The sequence below is a fragment of the Mastigoproctus giganteus genome, chromosome 3 (genome assembly GCF_048544385.1).
Source record: "Mastigoproctus giganteus isolate SK-2022 chromosome 3, ASM4854438v1, whole genome shotgun sequence".
In the NCBI taxonomy this organism is placed as follows: Eukaryota; Metazoa; Arthropoda; class Arachnida; order Uropygi; family Thelyphonidae; genus Mastigoproctus; species Mastigoproctus giganteus.
The window spans coordinates 185,114,111-185,140,998 of record NC_143577.1 but is presented as its reverse complement, the minus strand read 5'-3'; the positions used below and the strand labels follow the sequence as shown (position 1 = coordinate 185,140,998).

The 26,888-nt window shown below is 37.4% G+C and overlaps 1 protein-coding gene across 1 annotated transcript in view; it reads right to left on the bottom strand.

Moving 5' to 3' along the window:
- Positions 1 to 26,888, bottom strand: part of LOC150088463 (serine/threonine-protein kinase Genghis Khan-like) — a 905,682-nt gene that overhangs the window by 219,206 nt on the left and 659,588 nt on the right. The window contains exons 32-34 of the mRNA XM_090370169.1: positions 24,742 to 24,885; positions 24,542 to 24,614; positions 18,326 to 18,388 (exon numbers count right to left, since the gene is read on the bottom strand). Of these exons, the coding sequence (XP_090226295.1) occupies positions 18,326 to 18,388; positions 24,542 to 24,614; positions 24,742 to 24,885 (280 nt within the window). The remainder of the gene's footprint in view (positions 1 to 18,325; positions 18,389 to 24,541; positions 24,615 to 24,741; positions 24,886 to 26,888) is intronic.

The window sequence follows — 26,888 nt, the reverse complement described above, 5'->3', positions numbered from 1 at the left end:
AATCTCATGCATCAAGTACTGAAATATGTATTGAATACTACTTTAATCTACACTTTAACACAGATTGCTAATTTACACTATCCTGTATTCCAGCTATCAACCTTCCTACATTGGAGTAAATTTGATTAGATTTCAGTTTTAATGAAGTCTAATCCATTTAGATTTCATTAAATTAAATGAAATCACTAGTGTTCCTTTTATATTTAAGATTACTTGTATTTAAAATTTAGTAACCATATTAGTAGGTAATCTCATCAAAAAATGTATAAAATAAGTAGAATAAAACATGTATAAATTATGTAGGATACAAGTATAAAAAAGAATAAAAGTGTTATACAGATTAACAGATAAAAACTGTGTTTTATATATGTATCAGTATTATGCATAAAGTGCAAGGAGGCCACAGACTTTTTCAAAATAAAAAAAAAATATATATATATATATATATATATATATATAAAAATAGAAAAATAAACAATAAAAAAAATATATGCATATTATAGACATATGAAATATGACAATGTTAGTTAAATGTAGCGGTCATTGCAAGTTGTCAGAACTACTATAAATATAGGATAGAAGGAAGAATAAGGAGTAAGAATAAAAATATAAAGAATTTGAAGATCTAAGTGGGTTGCATGTTGAAGTACAAAAACTTATAAATAAACAGTACTAAAAAATTATAAATGAATAAACAGTACTAAAAAATTATAAATGAATAAACAGTACAAAATATTAATAGAGAATTATCATAGAAAATATATACCATACTGGTATTGTTGCAAGCTGGATTAAGATAAAGATGTACAAGAATAAGAATGAGATAGTTTTTAAGCAATGAAAGTAAACACAAAAAAAAGAATGAAGAAAGAGATCCAAAAGTTATTACAAATTATAGGGAAGGAGTTTTGCAACGGTATCAGTACAGTTAGCATATAATTAGAAAGAACAGGCTGCCACTGCCAAAGGTTGGCTGATGGATAATTACTGTTAGGTGATAGGAAAAGTATACATATCGGGAGAGAATATATATGCAGTTTTATAGCAGGGAATGATATTTGGTCAACTGCCATGTTGTTGCAGAAATATAAAGTTTAGGGTAAAATATAATTATCTGACAGATATTTTTGGATCAGTTTCTATATTACAAGTTAGCATTAGCATTAGTAGAGGCATTTGATGCAAGAAAGCAAGCTTATGCAGCATCAGCCAAAAAAAAAAATAAATAATAAATAATAAATAAATAAATAAAAAATAACCACTTCCACTTCACCCCTCTGTTCGTTCGAAATACCTGTCCAGCTGAGCCTTAAACTTATTTAGGCTATCAACTTCCACGACAAGGGATGGATGTCTATTCCACCAACCAACCACCCGCTGGCTAAAGGCAAATTTCCTCGTGTCTATCCTACATCTGTCGTTTCTCAATTTGAATTTATGCCCTCTCAGGTGATTATTCTGAGCAAGAGGAAGAATCCCATCAGCATTGAGCATGCTCAAACCATTCAAGGCTTTATACACCTCTATCAGATCACCTCGCTGGTGCCTAGTCCTCAGACACTGTAATTTGCAAAACTTAAGCCTTTCTTCGTAAGAGCAAACCTTTGTTCCATTCACTAATCTTGTTGCCCTTCTCTGTACTTGTTCCAACATCTCTACATCCTTCTTGAAATGAAGCCTCCAGACCTGTATACAGTACTCTAGGTGGCTGACCATTGCCTTATACAAGGGAATAATCACCTCCTTATCCCTGCTAGAAAAATTCCTATATATCATCGACAATACACCATGAGCTACTCTTGCAGCCCGTCTGCACTGCTCAGAAAACTTCATATCTGCCTGCACAACCACCCCCAGGTCCCTTTCATTCTCTACCACTGTCAGTGTAGTACCACAGAGTTGATACGTTGCTCTGGGGTTGTTGTTTCCCATATGTAGTACTTTACATTTGTCAATGTTAAACTTCATTTGCCACCTCTCAGCCCATCTGCTCAACCTTTCCAGATCCTGTTGCAGTAGAATAGTGTCAGCAGTGTCCTTGACAACCCTGCCAACCTTCGTATCGTCTGCAAACTTGGACATTAAGCTTGATATACCATCATCAATATCATTTATAAATACAGAAAACAATAATGGACCCAATACTGAACCCACTAATAACATTAGTCCACGATGAGCAGTGTCCATTAATTACCACTCTCTGTCTTCTCCCCCTCAACCACCCCTTTGTCCATAGCAGCAATTTGCCTCCAATGCCACACTGCTCCACTCTGTGCAGCAGTCTTCCATGTGTAACAGTATCAAAAGTCTTTCTAAGATCCAAGTATATGATATCAAAGTTATTCCCCACATCCAGTTCTTTTGTGACTGCATCATAGTATCCAATCAAATTGGTCAGGCAAGACTTCCCCTTAATAAAACCATGCTGTGTCTGAGCTATAACTGAAGTCTTGTCTAGATGATCCTGCAGTGCTTCTTTAACCAGTGCCTCCATTAATTTTCCAGGAACAGAAGTTAAACTAACAGGTCTATAATTACTTGTGTCGCCCTTTGATCCTCCTTTGTGAATTGGGGTCACATTTGCACATCTCCAGTCCATGGGTACTTCCCCTAAGTCCAAGGAAGCTCTCATAATTATGGCTAAGGGTTTGCTTACTTCCTTTGCTGCCTCCTTTAATATAACTGGATAGATCCCATCCACCCGAGGTGCCTTTCTTGTAATAGTTATGTAAGAATATGTAATAATTTCCAGTTAATAATATGATGTCAGTATGGACCTCAAATGCTTAACATTTCAGTATTAAACAATTGGAATTCAGTGTATACATATGTGAGAGCCCTTTGTTTGATTTGTATATCAATCCAATCAGCAAATCACAAATCAAATTTACAGAAAGATGTCTATATGGTAAATAGGAAATATAAAATTAAATGAATAATAATTTAATAACATGTATTCTAAGACCAACATTATTATTATTATTATTATTATTAGCTATATGGTGCATGGAAGCCTGAGGCATATGCTGCACCAGCCAAAAAAATTTCTGAATTACCCTGAGAGTGAGTGAGTGAGTGAGTGAGTGAGTGAGAGAGAGAGAGAGAGAGAGAGAGAGAGAGAGAGAGGAGAGAGAGAGAGAGAGAGAGAGAGAGAGAGAGATGATATCCAGCTCAGGACCCTAGGTGTACCAAGCCCATACTCGCTAGATGTGAGCCCCCCCTGGGGTTAATAACTAAGCACTTCAGCATTCCTAGAAGTATAGTGGTCACTGATCACCATTCTAAAAGACCAAAAAATATTGAAAGATTAGCAAACTCTGATGGACTGGGTAGGATCAGAACTCAAAAGGTGAACTATCTGGATTTTGAAATGGTAGTCTTGGAATGGCTAATGATGATATGCAAAACACATTCTGTAGACTGAAATCTTTTAAAAACCAAGGATGGATAATTTGTGTTTTGGATGAATACTGAAAATTTCAAACCTTCTGCAGGTGGTTCTAGAAATTTAAGACTTGACACTGGCTGTCTTCCAAAAAGTGTGCAGTGAACGTTCAACTGTCAACACTGAAGCCACAAAGGAATGGAAGGGGAATTGTTTGAAATATGTTTTGTTGATATACAACCAGAACATCTTCAACGCTAACAAAACTATACTCTTTTTTTTTTTTTTTTTTTTTAATTTTTTAAAAAGTTTCTGCAGGATAAAATATTTATATTTAAGGTGAGAAATGTAGCTACATTTCAGGTGAAAAATCATAATAATAATAATAATAAAAAAAAAAAAAAAAAAAAAAAGGAAAAACAGATTATGATTCTCCTGGTGGAAAACATGTCTAGCACAGAGAAACGTCCTCTCTAATCACCACAGGGGCTCACATCTGGTGAGAATGAGCTTGGCACACCCAGGGTCCTAATCTGGATATCATCATTCTTCTCCTTCTTGGTGATTCCTTTCTACTTTCTTTCTCTTTCTCTCTCTCTCTCTCTCTCTCTCTCTCTCTCTCTCTCTCTCTCAGGGTAATCTGGGAATTATTTTTGGCTGGTGCAGCATAAGCATCAGGCTTCCTTTCACCATATGGCTAATAATAATAATCATCATCGGGAAAGCCCAGAAGCTCCTATGATTTAAAGGTTTGAAGATGTTGCTGACTATGTATTACACAAACCAAAGGCCTCTTGCATATCATCAAAAATCTGCAAAGAATGGATCAGAGACACTTAGATTTCAAGATGAGCAGGGAAATAAAAAAAAAATTGCTGTTTGAAGATAACTTCATCCCTCATTGCCAAGGGAATGGCCTGCATACAATCACTGTTGAGTACCTACCATCTATATGACATCGATTCTTCAGCCACTTGATCAAGATATAATCCAAGGCTTCGAAGAAAAACTATCAAAAAATGTTATTAAACAAATTATGCTGTCTCAAAAGTAAAACACAATTATGTGTTTCAGCATGAGATGAGAGCGACAAAAAAGTGATTGCCAATTGCTTCAAACATGCTGCATTTGTTACCTTGAATGATGTAGTGAATGAAGCTTCACATGCTCTTTCGTCTACTAATCATGAAGAATAGTCTGATAGCAGGAAAAGAAATTTTAGAGAATGTGCATCATCACTTAAACTTGTAAAAGTGCTTTGAAGACCAAAGTAAATGTGGACATTGTGTGCTTCAGGATGTTCATGAATGAAGAGGAACTCTTTGCAGATACAATGGAATCTGAAATTTTCAGCGATGACGAAGAAGAAGAACCTACTGTGGTTGAGCAAGAGACAGTGAAAGTCACTCATTATTATTATTATTAGCTATATGGTGCAAGAAAGCCTGAGGCTTATGCTGCACCAGCCAAAAAAAAAATTCCCGAGTTACCCTGAGAGAGAGAGTTGTTGTTGTTGTTGTTATTTGGTTTTTAGGAGCATTAGCAACTAAGGCCATATTGCTCCGGGATATGCGGTGGTCATTCCCCGACCTTTCCGCATCCTCCGTATTTGGTGGTGACGGGCTCGAACCCCGTTCTAATCAAGAAGCGTGTACTACGCACTGCTGCTCCTTCCCACCTGGCTACGGAGACGCCGAGAGAGCGAGAGAGAGAGAGAGAGAGAGAGAAGTAAAAAGGAATCACCAAGAAAGAGAAGAATGATGATATCCAGCTCAGTACCCTGGGTGTGCCAAGCCCATACCGAAGGATAAGAACTTCTACATTGTTTGTTTTTTTTTTTAAACACAAGCTAATTGCAAAAGTCAATTAACCGCTATCATGTGGCTTCATAATGCTCTTTGAAACCATTCTCGGCCATTGAAACATTTTGAATTATGACAGCTTAATTAAAAGCCTGAAACCAACCCTCTGATTATGTTGGTGAATTTGTTTGTTACTTATCGTTTATAATTGCTTAAGAAACCACAGTCAAGCTCTGCTGCTATTATGTTGTATTGATAAGACTGTTTGAATTTTGATGCCATTGTTATAGTATTGACAGCATAATAGGTGAATTCTAGCATTTTAATTGTGGCACACAGGTAGTTCGAAAGTTCAAATCATGTAGGTTGGCATTAGTTAAATAATTTTATTATTTATCATAATTAATTAGAAATTATAAACTTAACAGTATACCATAATACATAAAGTAAATTCGATAGGAGATACATACAAAATACATATAAATACAAAATACATACAACATAAGCTCAATTACATAACACATATAACTTAAGTTTGATATTGAAATATATATATATATATATATATATATATATATACACACACTTAACTTATTTATAGTCTTATATATAAAAATATATAACTTAGATACATGTATCTAAGTTATATATTTTTATATACAAGGCTATCCATACCAGGGCTAGATTTATATACAACTAGCGGGTTGGTTGGGGTCACTACAAACCTACGCTCCCAAGTAGTACCATAATTTAATAAGTAATAATGTATAAATAAGTTAAGTACATATTGTTTTCTGTCCATTATTGTTTTCTGTATTTATAAATGATATTGATGATGGTATATCGGGCTTAATGTCCAAGTTTGCAGACGATACAAAGGTTGGCAGGGTTGTCAAGGACACTACTGACACTATGCTGCTGCAACAGGATCTGGAAAGGTTGAGCAGATGGGCTGAGAGGTGGCAAATGAAGTTTAACATTGACAAATGTAAAGTACTACACATGGGAAACAGCAACCCCAGAGCAACGTATCAACTCTGTGGTACTACACTGACAGTGGTAGAGAATGAAAGGGACTTGGGGGTGGTTGTGCAGGCACATATGAAGTTCTCTGAGCAGTGCAGATGGGCTGCAAGAGTAGCTCATGGAGTATTGTCAATGATATACAGGAATTTTTCCAGCAGGGTTGTTTGTTATTTGGTTTTTAGGAGCATTAGCAACTAAGGCCATATTGCTCCGGGAGATGCGGTGGTCATTTCCTGACCTTTCCGCATCTTCCGTATTTGGTGGTGACGGGCTCGAACCCCGGTCTAATCAAGAAGCGTGTGCTACGCACCGCTGCTCCTTCCCACCTGGCTACGGAGGCGCCCTTTCCAGCAGGGATAAGGAGGTGATTATTCCATTGTATAAGGCGATGGTCAGGCCACACCTAGAGTACTGTATACAGGTCTGGAGGCCTCATTTCAAGAAGGATGTAGAGCTGCTGGAACGAGTACAGAGAAGGGCAACAAGATTAGTGAATGGAACAAAGGGGTGCTCTTACGAAGAAAGGCTTAAGTTTTGCAAATTACAGTGTCTGGAGACTAGGCACCAGCGAGGTGATCTGACAGAGGTGTATAAAGCCTTGAATGGTTTAAGCATGCTCAATGCTGATGGGATTCTTCCTCTAGCTCAGAAAAATCACCTGAGAGGGCATAAATGCAAATTGAGGAAAGACAGATGTAGGATAGAGGTGCGGAAATTTGCCTTTAGCCAGCGGGTGGTTGGTTGGTGGAACAGACTTCCATCCCTTGTGGTAGAGGTTGACAGCCTAAATAAGTTTAAGGCTCAGCTGGACAGGTATTTTGAACGAACAGAGGGGTGAAGTGGAAGTGGGTTTTTTTTTTTTTTTTTTTTTGGCTGATGCTGCATAAGCTTGCTTTCTTGCATCAAATGCCTCTACTAATGCTAATGCTAATATATATATATATATAGAGAGAGAGCCTAATTTTTCCTATATATTCTGGTTTAACAGTGATTTTGTTAGTGGTATGATGGTGTTGCCATGTGAGTGCTAAGTTCTGTTCTATTATAATTTTTCACTGCATAGGGGCCACACTATAATTCAAATCCATTGCATCTGTCGATTGATCAAAGTATCAATTCATGTATGCATAGATTTATCTAATGTTCAAAATGCAGTGATTCTCTGAACATTATTTGCCTTATGGTCCTTCACTGAGATGGGGCATAATGGTCAGTTTGTTTATTTTATTTACATTTAGTTTTGTTGGTCAGTGTTGCAGATATTTTTCGACTCCTCTTTTAGTGATTTCACATAATTTGGACATGGTGCTATTAGAGAGGCACTGCTAAATTTCAATTAATTGGCTTTTTCTAAAATATTTTTGTCATTTGGTATCATATATTTTGGCCTTTCTAAATTATTTTAGGAGTGTTCTTTCTGCAATACCCTTTCTCTTCCCCTAACTTAAGTTTTGTTTTATTATGTATGGTTTATTTTTATTTTTGCTCTACTTGTTAGCCATGCAACAAGTAGATTATCTTAATTTATATTTATATATTTAATAACGTAAATTTGATAGTATAATATATATTATTGCTGCATAATCAGTGCATAGTGTTATTACTGCATTTAAGTATATTAGTTTAATGTAGTATTCTGATTTGAATGGAATTTTGACGGAAATTATGCATCAGACCAGAGCAGCAAAGCAGGCTCAAAGTAGATGGAGTGCTGTGAATCAGGGGAGAACTCAGGAGGGGGGGGGGTTGTCCTCCAAATCATGGGCTAACAAAATGTACCGCTTGTTTGACATCTGCAAGTCTATCTGGAAAGGGACATGATATTACCAATTGAGAAAGTCTTTGTGTGTGTTTGACGTAAAAGAGTGCGAGCATATTATGCATCAACTTGGCATTGTTATTGGCCTTTAACAGCTTGAAGAACAGGGTGGATGTACTCGAAGGATTTAAACTGAACAGCTCATCAAGCTCTCAGCTGTACACCTCAACACCAGAGCTTACACCTGATCATCAGGCAACAGAGTGGCAACCCCCAACCCAGAATGCACTGATTCCACAGGAGCTAGTTGTTCTCAGTGGCTCTACTGTCAGGGAAATGGGAAATATATTGTGCAAAAAGGATAGGTAGAATAGAAACAAGTTATGTCTGCCAGGGGCAGAAGTTGTTGATATTGTGGAGCAGATATCATCTTTTAAGGGCACTAAAGGTGATACTATTGTACATATTGTGACTAATTTATTAAATATTGGTGAAGATACACTATAGATAGTTCATAAATGAAAACTATGGTAGTAGTTAAAGCATCATTTCAACTGTATCTCATATTGTGATCATCTTCCACAACGAGTTACCATGTATTGCACTACCTTGAATAAGTAATGCTTCATTAATAGAGAAGACTATTGTTACTTATTCCTGAGAATAAGTAAAGATTGTGAAAATCATTGAAAGATTGTTGCGAAGGATGATCACAATGTGAGATACAGTTGAAACGATGCCCTTATACTACTACTGTAGTTTTCATTTAAGAGATATCTATGGTGTATCTACACCAATATTTAATAGATAATTTTAAGCTCTTATAATATTATGTCTCATTGCATTTGGATTTATTATAATATTGGGATTAAACATTAAGAGTAAGAGATCAGTGGACTTACTTAACAGGTACAGGGCAATCTGAATAGGAAATTCTAAATAGAAAGGGTGCAAGAATATTTGCTGATGCTATTGAGGCAGTATTAGATGGGTTGGAAAATGGACAACATGGGGCTACACAGACAGATTAAAAATAGCTGCCGGCAGAGGTGAAAGTGATTCTGTCCCTGCTTCTAATGGAATGAGCAGTGGCCTGGAAAGCAAGGTACTAGGGATTTCAAGGAATTCTGGGAATCATCATGGAATAAGTAAATAAACACATTGGGCTCGAGTAACTAACTTCCATGTACACCAATAGTAAATAAATTTCATAATTATGAAGTGTTGGTCAAGGCATCAAATGCAGACATAGTTGGGATATCAAAGATGTGGCCTAAGAATTTGAATATAGAGAGTGCAATGTGTACAGAAAGGATACACAAGGTAGGATGGCAGTTATGCTCTTAATTCAGAAGTACATAAAATCTAAGACAGCGCATCCAGTTTACATGGGTGGTTAGTGAGTGATACATTGTCAATTTAGAGCAACATAAACACTAGGAAAGCAAAAATGAGAGTAGGAGTGTGCAAGTGTATTATAGGCATAATGACTAGAATGAGTACAATGAAAAACTATAAAGAGAAATGGAGTGAGCTAGTATTCAGAATGTTTTATAGTGAGGGATTTTAACTTTCCAAATATTGACTGGAACTTGTGGTTGGTAACTCACACACTATCAAGACTTTTGTGGATTTATTGGATGACTGTTTTCCACAGTAGCATGTTAGAGAGGCAACAAGAGAGAGGTAACATTTGATATCATTATCAGCACTGATTAAGAATGCATTAAGAATCTGCAGATAAAAGAACCACTGGGTGGCAGTAATCACAGTATACTGATGTGGGATTTACTTAAAGGTGTAACTACCATCAAGGGTAAAGGGAAGGTTTATGCTTTTGTTAAAGTGACTACAGTGGTTGTAGACAGTTTTTAAATCTACACAGTGGGACCAACTGATAATGTTAACATCAACAAATTCTAAATGGGAAGCATTCAAACAATTAATCATAGAAGCTACTAGTCTTTTCATATCAACTAAGAAATACTGTTAAGGTTTAGGCCTAAATGGATGTCAACTTAACTAATGAGCCTTATGGCAGAGAAGAAAAATGCATGGGATGCATATAAATTATCAGGCAACAGAGAAGCCATAGGCTTCTCTGTTGCTTGAAAAACTAGCCTGTAATCAAGTCGCAAAGGATGTTAGGCAAGCTAATGCAGATTATGAGAAATACCAGGCAAGGATGCAAAGATTTCTTTACTTGGCAAGGATGCAAAGTTTCTTTACTTATGCAAACATTAGAAGGAAGGGAATGAATCACATTGGTCAACTTCACATTGATGTTTCGACTGCTAATGATCCTGCTCAGATTTCTGACAAACTGAATGAGTATTTTGCATCTACATTCACACATCAGGAATTTCACAGGGAAGTGGATGCCTGAAGATTTTCATATCCTAACAGGGAGCTAAATGAGTTTGTAATAAATGAGAGGAAAGTGGAAGAGAAACACTTAAAGGAAGTAAGTAAATCCTTAGCCATAATTATGAGACCATCTCTGAATTCAGGGGAGGTCCCAGTGGACTGGAGATGGGCGAATGTATTTCCAATTCACAAAGGGATATCAAAGGGTAATATGAATAATTACAGACCTGTTAGATAAAACTTCTGTTCCAGCAAAAATAATGGAGTCAATAGTTAAAGACTTGTTTACTTACTCTGACAACTAAATCCTCTGCTTGCACTTTCACGATGGTGAAACTGTTAGCGAGTCTGGATATAACCCTCATGTGCAAGTCGTAAAATACTACACCTAATGTACTGGATGTGATCACCCAGGTGCAAACCAACATTGGTAGGGGTCAAGTTGTGGCATTCACACAACACAGAGATATGCCACCCCTCTGTGTTACCATGCATTACTAGGTGGTAGTGACTCTCACAAGCAGTGCAATACCACCAGATTGCTTATTGGAGGATTGAAGTGGTGGAACCAATGTTTAGTCTCCAGTAAAAAGTTTGAGCAAGCCTCGGCAACCTTCATCATGCAGTATGATTGATGTCTTTTGACGTTATGATGGATATCATCATGAGATCCAATTTTCCTTATATTTCGAGGGTTCAGCTCTGAAACGGTGTTCGTAGGCTGGCTGCTAGATAGTTCACCGGAGTGATCATATTTTTAACTTTCTCTAGGAGGCTAGTGTATAATTTGGCTGCCTTTACTCTGAAAGGTAGTGATTGGAGGGAATATGAGTAGTTTGTATGCAGGGGGCATTATTGGGGAGCTGAGTATAATCTTGTCATATTTACGCCACATCCAAAATTTCATTACTTCAAACAACTTGTCCTTCTCACCTTTCTTTACTACTGAATACATAATGCATAGTCAAACTAATAGAAAAACTTATCTACAAAAATGATCTAAACCTCCCAAAGAATTCCTTGTTCATTTCACAAATATACATGTTCTCAGATCCAATCTCAATGATGTCCATTTCCACTTACAGTCTGCCAAACCCCATGTACTTTATTTAACAGAATCCCAGTTACTGATTGTTTCAACCACTGCTAATCAAAGTTATTCTAATTATTCGCTGTGCTATTACTTTAGCTCCAAAGGTGGTACTTGTGCATATGTTTTAGCTCTGATATTCCCTGTCAGAGTAATTTGGAATCCCCTCTTTTTGATCTTCTGTGATTTAAAATCTCTCTGAACCATTCTGTCAAATTCATCCGTTGCCTCTATCATTCTCTCAACAACACTAAATACTTGGAACTCTTTGACTGATATTCTCCACTCTAATACTGAGGTAATTTTCCTTGGTGATTTCAATGTTCATAACTACAGTTGGCTTCTATTTTCCAGTCACACAGACCAAGTTGGTCGTGATGCTGAGGATTTTGCAATTACTAATGACCTTGCACAGCCTATTCATTTACCTACCAAAATACCAGACAATCCTGAGCACACAGCCAACCCTCTATATCTTTTTCTCATAAACAACCCTTCTAACTGTTCAGTCAAGGTGAGAGATCCCTCTAGGTACCTCAGATTACAACTTGTAGAGGGTCCTCGTCCCTATTCTCAACCTCGTGTTGTTTGGCATTAAGAATGCAAAATGAGATGACCTGGGAGAATTCTCTTCTTCTTTACCTTGTTTGGATTAAAGTTTCAAATCTGATATCAATGTTTGCTGAGATCATGTCAGCGAAATTATTCTTGTAAGGAATGAAATGCTTTATTCCACACGCCACTTAAAAATCTCATCCTTTATCTAAATGCTAGTTCCCAATAAATGCACTAAGGCTGTTCAAGATAAGAATATTTCAGATCGTAACTGGCTTTCATCCAAATCTCCAGGTTCATTTTCTGTCTACATCAAAGCTCACAACAATTTTGGCGCCTCTGTAGCCAGGTGGGCAGGAGCAGCAGTGCGTAGCACATGCTTGTTGATTAGACCGGAGTTCGAGCCCGTGACCACCAAATACGGAGAATGCAGAAAGGTCAGGGAATGACCACCACATATCCCCGGAGCAATATGGCCTTAGTTGCTAATGCTCCTAAAAACCAAATAACAAACAAACAACAATTTTAAAGTTATTAATCAGTCAAAACTAGTTTTTAAACAGGCTAACAGGCTAAGAGTAATAAATTGCTTCTTGTCCAAATGGTATTCAAGCATTCTGCTCTCGTGCCAAAGCTATCGGCTGCAAATTTTGCTCATCTAGATGGTTCTAGTGCAACCTCAGCTATAGCTAAAGCTGACCTTTCCTCTAACTCATGTATTGATAATCTTGGAAAACCACCTTCTACCATTCACATATCAAAAGAATGTCAGAAGAATTTTGAACAGTCTTGATGCCAAGGAAGTGCCAGGTCCTGATGGTATTTTTCCACTTGTTCTCAAAACCTATTCTCCTGAGTTTACTCCTGTTCTGTGTCATCTTTTATCACTTTCTTATTCCACAGGTGTTTTCCCTTTTGCTTGGAAATTTGCTCCTATTCAGCCCATTCCTAAAAAGAGTGACAAATCCTTCCCAATTATCGTCCCATTTCACTTAATTCTATTTTTTCTAATGTAATGGAGAAATTAATTAAACACCAACTCTTAAACTATCTAGAAACCTTCCATCTGATCAATGATCACCAGTATGGATTCCATTAGTGTTGATACAGTGATATATTGGCTTATGTTACCCATCTATGGAAAAATTCAATGGAAAAGTTCAGTTGCATTGTAATTTGCAGAACTTAAGACTTTCTTGGTAAGAGCACCCCTTTGTTCCCCTCACCAATCTTGTTATTATTATTATTAATAGCCATATGGTGCAAGGAAGCCTGAGGCTTATGCTGCACCAATAAAAAAAAAAGTTCCCGAGTTACCCTGAGGGACACAGAGAGAGAGAGAGAGAGAGAGAGAGATTGAGAGAGAGAGAGAGAGAGAGAGAGAGAGAGAGAGAGAGAGAGAGAGAGAGAGAGAGAGAGAGAGAAAGAAAGAGAGAGAGAGAGAGAGAGATAGTCAAAAGTAGAAGGGAATCACCAAGAAAGAGAAGAATGATGATATCCAGCTCGGGACCCTGGGTGTGCCAAGCCCATACTCATCAAATGTGAGCCCCCGGGGTTGCCCTTCTTTGTATTTGTTCTAGCAACTTTACATCCTTCCTAAAATGAGGTCTCCAAACCTGTAAACAGTATTCTAGGTGTGGCCTGACCATTGCCTTGTACAACAGGATAAACACCTCCCTCTCCCTTCTAGCAAAATTCCTATGTATCATTGACCTGCACTGGCAGCCCATCTGCACTGCTCAGCACACTTCAGATTTGACTGCACAATTACAACTAGGTCTTTTTCACTTTCCACTTCCCTGAGTGTAGTACGACACAGTTGGTACGTTTCGTTTGGGTTATTGCTGCCCATATGCAGTACTTTGCATTTGTCAATGTTAAACTTCAGTTGCCACTTCTCAGCCCATTTGTCCAACTTGTCTAGATCCAGTTGGAGTAACATACTGTCTTAACAACCCTGCCAACCTTTGTATCATCTGCAAACCGATACCTTCATCAATATAATTGATGAATACACGAAACAACAATGGGCCCAGCACCGAACCCTGGGGAACTCCACTAATAACATTTGTCCATGAAGAACAGTGTCCAATGATTACCACTTTCTGTCATCCCACTCAACCATCCCTTTATCCATTGTAGCAAATTTACACTTCATGCCATACCTCTCTAATTTGTACAGCAGTCTTCCATGTGCAACAGTATCACAACCTTTCTTGAAATACAAGTATATGATATCAACATTATTTTTTACATTCAGCTCTTTTGCAACCACATCATAGTATCCAATCAAATTGGTCTGACAAGACCTCCCTTTAACAAACCCATCCTGTGTCTTAAATATTAGTGCAGTCTCGTCTAGATGGTCCTGTAATGCTTCTTTAACCAGTGACTCCATTAATTTTCCCAGAACACAAGCTAAACTAACAGGTCTATAGTTACTTGTCTCACCTTTCGAATCCCTTTTGTGAATTGGTGATACTTTTGCACACCTCCCATCCATGGGGACCTCCCCTGAGTTCAAGGAAGCCCTCATAATTATGGCTAAGGATTTGCTTACTTGCTTTGCTGCCTCCTTTAATATAACTGGATCGATCCTGTCCACCACAGGTGACTTTCTTTTGTTTAACTTCAACAATTTCTCCTCCACTTTGTGCTCAGTTATTACAAAACCACTTAGCTCACTGTTAGAGTTTGATAAACTTCTGCATTCCCCTCATTGAATGACTCCTCATGTGTGAGTGTAGATGCAAAATACTCATTCAATTTATCAGCTACTTGAGCATTATCATCAATAGTCAATCCATCTATGTTAAGTGGTCCAATCTGATTCATCCCTCTCCTTCTAGATTTTACATAAGTAAAGAACTCTTTGTTGTTTTCTTTGCATCCTTTGCCAAAGATTTCTCGTAATCTGCTTTCTCCTGCCTAACCTCCTTTGTGACTTGATTACTGACAAGCTTATGTCTGCCAGAGGCTTCTGTGTCACCTGATACATTATATGCATTTCATACATTTTTCTTCTCTGTCATGGGCCTCATTAATTCATCTGACATCCATTTAGGCCTGAACCTTGAACAGTATTTCTTAGTTGAAACGAAAAGCCTAGTAGCCTCCAAGATTAAGTCCCCGAAGGCTTCCCATTTAGAATTCAATGTTCATAACATCATCAGTTGATCCCACTGTACAGAATTTAAAAGCTGTCTGAGACCTCTGTAGTCACCTTTATGAAAGCAAAAGCCCTTCCCTTTAGCCTTGATGGTAGTTCGATCTTTAAGTAATTACCATATCAGTACATTATGATAACTTGTCATTCAGTGGTTCCTTTATCTGCAAATTCTTGAAGCATGAATAATCACTGCTAATAATCAGATCAAGAGTATTATTCCCTCTGGTTGCCTCTTGAACATGCTTCTATAGAAAACAGTCATCCAATAAATCCAAAAAAAGTCTTGCTAGAGTGCGAGTGACCAATCCACAAGTTCCAGTCAATATCTGAAAAGTTAAAATCCCCCATTATAAGACATTCTGATTTACTGGCCCATTCTATTTCTCTGCACAACTGGTCATTATACTCATCAGATTCATTAGGCCTATAGCATACACCTACTCTCATTTTTCCTTTCCCAGTGCATATGTCAAACCAAACAGACTCAACATTGCATTGTCCACCAACATCAATTGGATGCACTTCCTTAGATTTTATTTGTTTCTTAACCAACAGCATTACCCCTCCTCCCTTCCTGTCCTGTCTATCCTTTCTGTACACATTGTACTCCCCAAATTCCAATTCTGCACTGTTTATATCTGTGTAACACCATGTCTCTGATATCCCAACAATATCTGCCTTCGATGTTTTGATTAGCACTTCAAGCTCATCAAATTTATTTACTGTACTCCTAGCATTGGTGTACATGCAAGTATACATGCACCTGTTTCTACTCTTAGTTACCCTAACACAGCCCATGTATTTATTTGTTCCACTATGACTCCCGACAGTCCTGGAAATCTCCACTGCCTTGCTTTCCAGGCTGCTGTTCATTCCAATAGAAGCAGTGCAAGAATCACTTTTGCCTCTGCCTGCGGCCACTGTTAACCTTTTAGTCTTTGTATCTCCCTGCAAACTAGCAGTTTTACAACCCACCTAACACTGCCTGAATAACATCAGCAAATATTCTTGCACCCTTTCAATTTAAGTGTATCCCATCCCTGTAGAAGCAGTCTCTCCTGTTAACAAGCACAGACCAGGCTGAGAAAAATACTACCCCTTGAGCCTTGCACAATCTCTCCAGGGTCGAATTGATCGACAAGGCTCTCATCGTATATTCCCTCCTATCATGTCTGGGCAGAATTGCAGACACTTTCAAATTTAACCATAACTCACAGTTAAATTTTTTAAGATCTGTACTTTCTTAGTAAATCTGCAGATCTCCTACTCGTAATGTCATTAGTGCCAAAGTGTACAACAATATCACCTTTGTGCCCTTAAAGGATGATATTTACTCTACAACGTTATCAACTTTTGCCTCTGGCAGACATACCCTGGTCCTATTCCACCTATCCTTTTTTGCACAATATATTACCGATCTCCTTGACAGTTGAGTCATCGACAATAACCAGCTCTTTTGGGACCAGCTAATTCTGCTTTGAAGATTTCCACTGTGTTGTATGATGCACAAGGTTGAGCTTTGGTAATGAGTACAATACAATTGAGTACAATGCAATTTGAATACAATTGAGAGCTTGATGGGTCCCCCACTTTAATACCTCTGAGGCATCTACCAGGCTCTTCAAACTCTCATAGATGTTCATCAGAATTCTGAATTGGTGTCAAATGTCTTGACACTTTCTGCACCAAGCACGCACACACACACACGCACGCGCGCGCGCGCACACACACACACACACACGCGCACACGCACACACACACACACAAAGATAGATATCCTCCTTGGCTAGATATTGTCCTGTTACAGAAAGGTCTGCAAACATTTCACGAGTTGTACATTTTTTTCGGATGTGATGCATTGGAGAATCATCCCCTTCAGTTCTCTACCGAGCCACAGCACTCCTCCTACTTTGTGCCCATTGTTTTGCTGCTCTAGTCTGGGGTATAGTTTCCATTTGAATACAATTGATTAATAATGAAAATTAATAAGATTAATACATTTAAATAATTAATTGTCAATACTACATTAATCTAATAGAATTCCTAAATGCAGTGATATTTATTATGCTATCTAGTTTTATGTTATACCTTGCACTAGTAAGTTCTGAATATACATTATGCTATACCATGATGGCCATGATGTTAAATTAGTTATATCCTTAGCTAAACACAAAGATATATGCCCAACAAGTAATTTGGAGTTATAAATTAATTATAAAATATAACAAAAATTATCCAACTAACACTGACTTAATTGATCCAAATTTTAGAGCTACCTATTTACCACAATTAAAAATTTGAATGCCCCTACCACTCACTCTATACTATAACAAAGGCAGCAAGATCTGAATGAAACAATGGTTCTAAGAATAAATAAATTGTCTGTTAATACTCCGGCACGACAACCAAATCAGTAGAGTTTACAATAAATCGTCAATACAAATATTTATCGTATTTAGTAGTCACAGGCTTGAACCCCGGTCCACTCAAGGAACGTGTGCTCTGCACTCTCGCTCCTGAACACTGGGCTACGTCAGGCCCTAAATCAAAGTAGTAATCTAAAAAATCGATTTTCATGGACACCACTGGGTCCTCTCATCACCAATGAACACACCCTCAACTTCAGTTTCACGCCAAGTTTTACCCTACATGATGATTGTGTATCTGGGTGGCTTTCACCTAGATGCAGAAATGAGAACTCTTTCAAGACAACGCCTTGTGTCAGAAGGCCTGCATTTTAGGTCTGTAAATTCCCCCGACATTAATCCCATCAAACATTTGTAGGATGTAGTGGAATGCAGAATTCGCCAGTTCACACCAGTGGCTTCCTCCATTGCCAAACTCTGGTATGGCCTTCTATCCAGTTGGTCCAAGATACCTGAGGACACCTTCCACAGTCTTGGGGATTAGATGCCATGTCAAGTACAAGTGGTTATCACAGCGAAAGGTGACTCAAATGCTATTAGGTTGTTGTTGTTTTTGTTGTATGTTTGGGGATTTATTAGGCACATTGGCATCCATGGCCATAGTGTACACCAGGTAGGTGATCATAATGTTTTGGTAGGTAGGTGATCATATTGTTTTGGCTCATGAGTTCCTAGCTGATATATATACCCAGAATATTTTTGTAATTTGTAATTTTAAAATCATCACAAGAATTGAACTAACTTACCTTCGCGATCCAAATCAACACAATATAGTCCCTCCTCTGTTCCTAGAACAATTCTTTCTTGATCTATAAAATAATTAAATGTGCTACTTATTAAAAGTATATATTACCTATTATAAAAAATTAAAGCCACAAGCAAAAATATATAAAGAAAACAGAAAAGAACATGTTAATCCTGCCCAATATCCTGATATCCATATCAAATTTAAAAATTTTAGCAAAGTAGTAAAGTTGATGTTTATGAGAATATATGCATTAATATAATCTGAAAACTGTGTAATTTGCACTAAATTTTTATTTTTGAGAGGCTCCTTTTGCTCCACTAGTCACAAAGACAGAATTTCAGCCATCGTGGCTAGGTATTATACTCACATTAGTAGTAGCAGTAATAATGTCAAATGAAGCAAAAAAGCAAGCCAGCTCAGTGTTCTCCCCAGAAAATTTTGCCAGCTGGGTGGCATTCTGAAGTAGCCAGGTGGGGAAGTGTAATACTTCACAATATTATAAAATTTTCTGTTATTTATAAATGTGACTTAAGCGATCCAGAGCAAAAATTAATTGCATAATTTAACATTATATGGTGCTGTCGCATTGATCTTGATCACATAATATATTCGAATTAATATCAATTGAGATCAGTAAGCAGTACCATATGGTACTGTGAGAATCGCTTAAATTTTAGCAGGGTGATCAGTTAAATTCACTGGGTAGTGCACTCATTCAATAGATCTGTTCCACTGTTCCTGGGGAGAACACTGAAGCTTATATGGCATCAACCAAAAAATAAAAAACCTATACAGTTCACCTATCCGTATCCTCCAAGAATTTGTCTAGTTCTTTCTTGAATTTATTCAACCCATTCACTTTCACAACAACAGATGAACGCCTGTTCCAACAATCAACAACCCACTAGGTGAAGGCAAACCTTCTCACATCTATCTGTAACAATCTTTCCTAAACGTGAATTTATGAACCCTGATTTAGTCTCAGAAAGTGGAAGATACCATTAACATTCAGCTTATTCAATCCATTCAAGGCTTTTAACACCTCAATCAGATCTCCCCACAAGCACCTAGTCTTGAGAAGCTGCAATTTGCAGAAGCCTTTCTATGTAATAGCACTCTTTTATTCCCTTCACCAACCTGGTTGCCCTTCTCTGCACTGTTCCAGCAGAACTACATCCTTTCTAAAGTGAGGCTTCCAGACCTGTATACAGTACTCAAGATGCAGCCAAACCATGGCCTTGAACAAAGCGATAATCAACTCCTTATCCCTGCTAGCAAAGTTTCTGAATATTATTGACAAAACCCCAAGAGCTGTCCTGGCAGCATGTCAGCACTGTTCAGAGAATTTCATGTCTGACTGCACAATTACTCCCAGGTATTTTTCATTCTCTACTACCCTGAGTGTAGTACCACACAGTTGATAAGTTACTCTGGGGTTACTGCTACCCATATGCAGTACTTTGCATTTGTCAATGTTAAACTACAACTGCCATTTCTCAGCCCATTGACCCAATTTTCCTAGATCTTGTTGCAGTAGCTCACCCTGATGACTGCTGATAACCACCCCGCCAACCTTCGTAACATCTGCAAAATTTAGACATTAAGCCTGACATTCCTTCATCGACATCACTGATAAATATTGAAAACAACAATGGGCCCAGTACTGAACCCTGGGGAACTCCACTAATAACATTAGTCCATGAAGAGCAGTGCCCACTGATACTCTCTGTCTTCTTCAACTTAAGCATCCCTTTAACCGTAGCAGTACCTTGCCCTTAATGCCACATTGCTCCAGTTTGAATAGCAGTCTTTTATGTTTAACAATATCAAAAGCCTTCTTGAAATACAAGTATTTTTTTTTTTTATGTAGTACCTTGGTCACTGCATCATAGCAACCTATCAGTTTGGTTAGACAAACCATGCCTTAACAAAGCCATGCTATGACTACAGTATTATTGAATTCCTATCTAGATTTTCCTTCCTGCATTACTTCATTAACCAGTGACTCCATTATTTTCCCTGAACAGACATTACGCTAACAGACATCTGTAATTACTCATGTCGCCTTTTGATCCCCCTTTGTAAAGTGGGGATACATTTGCAGATCTCCAGTTCACATGGACCTTCCCTAAATATAAGGATGATCTGATAATTATTTAAAAACTGGCTAAGGGTTTGCTTACCTCCTTTGCTGCCTCCCTTGGATAGATTCTATCTGCCCCTAGGTGCCTTTATGTCCATCCTAAACATTTTCTCCTCCACTTTCTTGTCAGTTATCACAAAGTCATTTAGCTTCTTGTTAGAGTTTGATAAACTTTTGGTATCCTCTTCCCTAAAGAATTCTTCATGTGTGAATATAAATGCAAAATACCCATTCAACTTGTCCACAACCTGAGCAGGGTCATTAACAGTTAACCCAGACATCAAGTGGCCCAATATGATTCAACCCCTTCCTTCTACTGTTAATATCAGCATAGAAGTCTTTGCATTCTTTGCCAGAGATTTCTCATAATCTGCCTTAGATTGCCTAACCTCCTTTGTTACTTGATTTCAGAGTAATTTATATCTACCACAGGCTTCTGTATCACCTGATAATTTATATGCATCCCATGCACTTTTATTCTCTGCCATGTGTCTCAATAGTTCATCTGATTCCATTTAGGTCTCAACCTTGCTTGAACAGTATATCTTTGTTGGTATGAAAAGCCTAATAGCTTCTTTGAGTACTTCCCTGAATAGTTCCCATTTAGAATTTGTTGTTAGTAACATCATCAGTTGGTCCCACTGCACATAATTTAAAAGCTGTCTGAGACCTCTGTGGTCTCCCTTACAAAAGCCTTTCCCTTTACCCTTGACAGTAGTGTTGTCTTAAATTAAATTCCACATTTGTACACTGTAATCGCTGCCACCCAGTGAGTCTTTTACCTGCAGATCCTTAATGCATGAAAAGTCACTTCTGATAACCAGATCATGAGTATTGCTTCCTCTTGTTGCCTCTCTTCCATGGGGATATGAGACAGTATGGCGTTGCATACACAAATGCAGTAAAAAGGGGAAAAAAAACACAACACGAGACACTGAAGATTAAAATTTTATTGTGGAATAAGAAATAAATTATTTATTATTCACCTGATCGAAACCACCACATGAAAAAGGTACTGAAGATATGCCCATCCCTACTATAAAGCAACTGCATTCTGTAAGCAATGGAAAAATACAAAAAAAAAGCTTTTGTAACAACATTAATTACATTTCTGTATTCTATCCTTAGGTTACTCTGGTCATAGAGCACTGAATTCATGTGGTATTGCATGTGATCTTAATGTTGTATATTATGATTTTACAAAGTGCATATTTATGTTGTATGAAATGTATATTAGGTCATTTATTTGTGTTGCAAACGTGGAAAGGACTGAACAATTGTTCAGTATAGTGTGTAATTTCCGTATTGGCCTGGCCACAATTTCAAATTCAGTATCTTTAAAGAATCTGTTAAGCTGTTTGTGCCACTGTTCAACATATGGCACAGAAATAAAGTATTTTTTGATATTACTATTGTTGATTGGTGTAGTATTTTGTATCCTATCCTTAGCTTGTACTCTAATTCGGTTTATTGTAGCAAGGGGATAACCCCTGTTTAAGAATCTGTTGGTCAATATTTGTATTTCTGAGCCCAAAGCACATCTGTTTTGTGTTATTAGTGAAGTCCTGCAAGGTTGATTGTTGGGCCCACTGTTGTTTTGTATATTTATCAATGATATTGATGAAGGTATATCAGACTTAGTGTTGAGGTTTGCAGATGATAAAAAGGTTGAAAGGGTTGTTATGACAGTAATGGCAGTGTGCAATTGCAACAGGATCGAGAAAATTTGAGCAGCTAGGCTAAGAAGTGGAAACTGAAATTTAACACTGACAAATGCAAAGAACTGCATATGGGTAGAAGTAACCCAAGAGGAATGTACCAACTGTGTGGTACTACCCTTAAGGTGGTAGACAATGTAAAAGACCTGGGAGTAATCGTGCAGTCAGATATGAAGTTTTCTGACAGTGCAGAGAGGCTGCAAGAGTAGCTTGTGTCTTGTCAATGATATATACGAATTTTTTTAGCAGGGAAAAGGAGGTGATTATCCCTTTTTATAGGGCAATGGTCAGGCCACGCCTTGAGTACTGCATACAGGTCTGGAGGCCTCATTTTAGGAAGGATGTGGATTTGCTTGAGCGTGTACAGAGAAGGGCAACAAGATTGATGAGGGGAATGAGGGGATACTCTTACCAAGACAGGCTTAAGTTCTGCAAATTGCAGTGGCTGGAGACTAGGCACCTGCGAGGTGATCTGACTGCGGTGTATAAGGCCTTGAATGGGTTGAGCACGCTGAATTCTGATGGGATTCTTCCACTTGCTCAGATTATGAACCTAAGGGGGCATAAATTCAAATTGAGGGAAGACAGTTGTAGAATAGATGGGCAGAAATTTGCCTTTAGACAGTGGGTGGTTAATCGCTGGAACAAACTTCCATCTGTCGTTGTGGAAGTTGATAGCTTAAATAAATTCAAGGAGCAACTGGACAAACTTTTAGAGGGAATGTTTGTGTGAATTTTTTTTTTGGCTGATGCTACATAAGCTCATAACACTTGCTTTCTTGCATCACATGCATCTATTACTATTACATACCTGTCCGTCCACTGGTGCAACAGGAAACGTGATTCATCGGACCAGACGACCTTCTTCCAATCACTCAAGGTCCAGTTTCAATGCTCGCGTGCCCATTGTAGGCATTGTCACCGGTGAATCGTGGTTAGCATGGGCACTCAGAGCAGCCTGTGGCTACGCAGCCCCATTTTCAGCAGGGTTCGATGCACTCTGTGTTGTGACACATTATTATTATTATTAGCCATATGGTGCAAGGAAGCCTGAGGCTTATGCTGCAACAGTCAAAAAAAAAAAAAAAATTCCCGAGTTACCGAGAGAGAGAGAGAGAGAGAGAGAAAGAGAGAGAGAGTAAGAAGTAGAAGGGAATCACCAAGAAAGAGAAGAATGATGATATCCAGCTCAGGGTTTGCCAAGCCCATACCCACCAGATGTGAGTCCTTGGTGTTAAGTTATTCCCATCACCAGCATTCCAATTACCGGCGAGTTGTGCTACAGTTGCCCTTCTTTTGCCACATACCATTCGCTCACCTAGATCATCGATGAGCTGTGGTCATCCAACACGTCGCCGGCAGTTCATAGGTTTCCCTCCTCAGATCACTTTCAGTAGGTACTAACCACAGCTGGCTATGAGCACCCCACCTGATATGCTGTTTCAGATATGCTCTGACCCAGTCGTATGGCCATTACAATTTGGCCTTTGTCAAACTCGCTTAAGTCCACTGTCTTTCTCATCTGAAGAACAAGAGTAACACTGATTAACAGAGCTCAGTATCAGGTGTTTTTTATACCATGTCCCGACCCACGCACGCACCGCAGTTCACCTGCAGTTGCTTTGATTTGCATAACGACTCGTTGATCATAATGTTTTGGCTCATCTGTGTGTGTATATATAGTGTGATTGGCACCTATAAGAGCAAAATTCTACTTACTAACAAACCAGAAACGTTAAGTTCATAAGTCAAGAACTGTATGTATTTAGATAATAAAACAGCTGGTGTGAGATGTTTAACAGAAAATATTCAACAGTGCAATTACTTTCAAGAGGTACTTATTAACTAACTTTTCTTATAACCTTAGGCAGATTTACTTTTCTAAATTTCATAAATTATGTGTTGATATGCTCTATTTAAATAAAGAATGAATTTTCCATAAGATGCATACTTTATTTTAGTCTACATACCCAGTGGTGTAGTGGAATAACCAGCATTTTGGTAGAGTCCTCATCTTCTTAAGAAGAAAAGACCCCTGCACTATATATGGGCCTACTTTTACTCTTAAGGAGGTCCTCCTGATCAGTTTGTGGTGGGCCCACCGATTTTCCACTACACCATGGTATATACAATATTATATTATGCACTGCATGCATGACTCAAATTGAATACTTCTGAATGATATTTGATTAGAGATTGAATTCACGAAAGAATATTAGGCTGATATGAATGGCCCTATTTGCTCTAATATTTTAAAGGAAAACAAAACTGCATATATACACACACAAAAAAAATAGAATAACCTGCCTTAATAAAATAATGCAATACCAAATATATAAGGCAGTCTTTATACCTATAACAGCTGCAGATAAGGCATTTTTAATTACAGTGACAGTGTTGTCTAAAATTTCCTTGGCTTGAAATACCTATAAAATATAAAAAATCATAAATATTGAAGAAAGTATTATGAAGTTTTACATAATCCATAACAATAAACAAATTTAAAAAAAATCCAAAAAATTTTCAATAAATAATACTCATAAGTAAACATACAGTTCTGGTAGGCAGTTTGTTTCTCCTAAGAATACGATGAAGTTCACTTAATGCATCTACCCACTTATTCTTTTCACTTTCACGATCTACAAGCATCAGTGTATGGTTCTTTGAACCAGGTGGATCCATCATTGATGTAGTTACCTGAGTAACAAAATTCAATTTAATCTTTGTATTTAATTCAGAATGGAGATCATAAAAGTTAGTAATAAAAAAAAATAAATACACGCATGTGATATACATAGGATGTTTCAATTAAATGTACTGTGGTTTATCTCACTTATTTTTAGCTTTGGCTATTCTTTTATCATATTTGGGCTGAAATTTTTGAATTTGATGTTAAACTGGACTAAGTTTACCATTTAGATTACAGATATAATTTAAATTTTGCCATTCAACTGCTTTTTTTTTTTTTTCTCAATGGGAAGGTTGTTGTTCCCTGTCCTCAATTTAGTCTAAAAACATCACCACGTACTTCTGAAATGAAAGTGAACTGATTTTATTTGAAGTGATGGATGCTTTTCAATGGAACGCTTAGCGGTCTCGAACAGCTAGCTGTACAAAGGTACTTATGTGTCACATCTCTTATAATGACAAAAGAAACAACATTGAAAATAATTATGTTTAAAAAAAACGTCAGAAGTGAAAAGCAGCAGCAATTTTATGAAATAGAAGTTTAAGGAAAAAAACAAATGTACATTAATAAATTCATTATCAGAAAATAAAAAAAAAGAAGGAAATATGACATGGGAACGGATATTTTGGTGCTAAATTTTGCAATTTTGGCCATCTGTTATCAAAGATCTGTTATAGGTAACAATAAACATTCAACAACATTGGATGACTGCTGCTATTATTTCCACAAATTAAAGGTAACAATGTAAATAATAGCAACAAAGGCAGATTCAAATAATTTTAATCTTATAATAATAAAACAACACAAACACAAATAATTACAACATTATACATTGTTTATATGAAAAGACTAGGCAGTATAATTTCAAAAGAGAGAGCTAATGTGTGCTTTAAATGTTGTTAATAAAATCAATGGGGTGTCCTTCTGCCATAATACAAGTTTGTAAATACATAATAAATTAAAATAAACATTCTTTAGAATGATGCTGGTAATTTCAGTGAATGCATTACACATTTTACTTTTGAGATAATCTGAACTATCAATGGGTGTTTCATACACTTTTTAACGAAACCTCAAATGAATAACTGGAACCAAAGGAACTGGATGTAAAAAATAATTCTGACATCATATATTTAGATTTCATACCAGTGCACACAAAAGATCCTATGTAAACTGGAGAAGTGTGGCATTAAGGGAAAGTTGCTGCTGTGGGTAAAGTGATGGTTGATTGAGTGAGAGAACACAGAGAGTGGTTATCAATGGGCACTGCTCTTCTTGGACTAATGCTATTAGTGGACTAATACTAATGCTGGGTCCATTGTTGTTTTCCATATTATTAATGACTCTTAAAATGAAGGCATATCGGTTTTATGTCTAAGTTTGCAGATGATACAAAGGTTTGACAGGGTAGTTAGAATATGCTACTGCAACAAGATCTAAACAAATTAGGCAGATGAGCTGAGGTTTAATATTGAAAAATGCAAGGTACTTCATATGTGGAATAGTAATCCATAACATAACAGAATAACATACCAACTGTGTTGTACCACACTCAGAGCACGGGAAAATAAAATAAATCTGGGAATAATTATGCAGACAGGCCGCCAGGACAGCTCATTAAGGTTTTGTCAATGATATACAAGAATTTTGCCAGTAGGGATAAGGAAGTGATTATTCCATTATACAAGATGCATCATAACATGTGGGACCCACTTCAGGGATACATTTAGGACACAAAAACAATAAAAAAAGTTCATTTAAACATAGGTCTGATTTTGCTTGTTTCCGAATAAACAGCTATTTTTTGTGTTCCAGCAACATCTGCTTATGTTTACAGGAAATGCTAATACAAGTGTCCTGCAAATGACTCATCATACACCTCCTCATCTACTAAAAATTTCCATGTGGCGGATGGATTTACTGGCAGCGTTGGTCCACACTTTGGTGGAGCATTTCAATGTTATCAATTGGTGTGGTAACTATTGCAGCTAGGTCTTGTGTAGGCTTGACA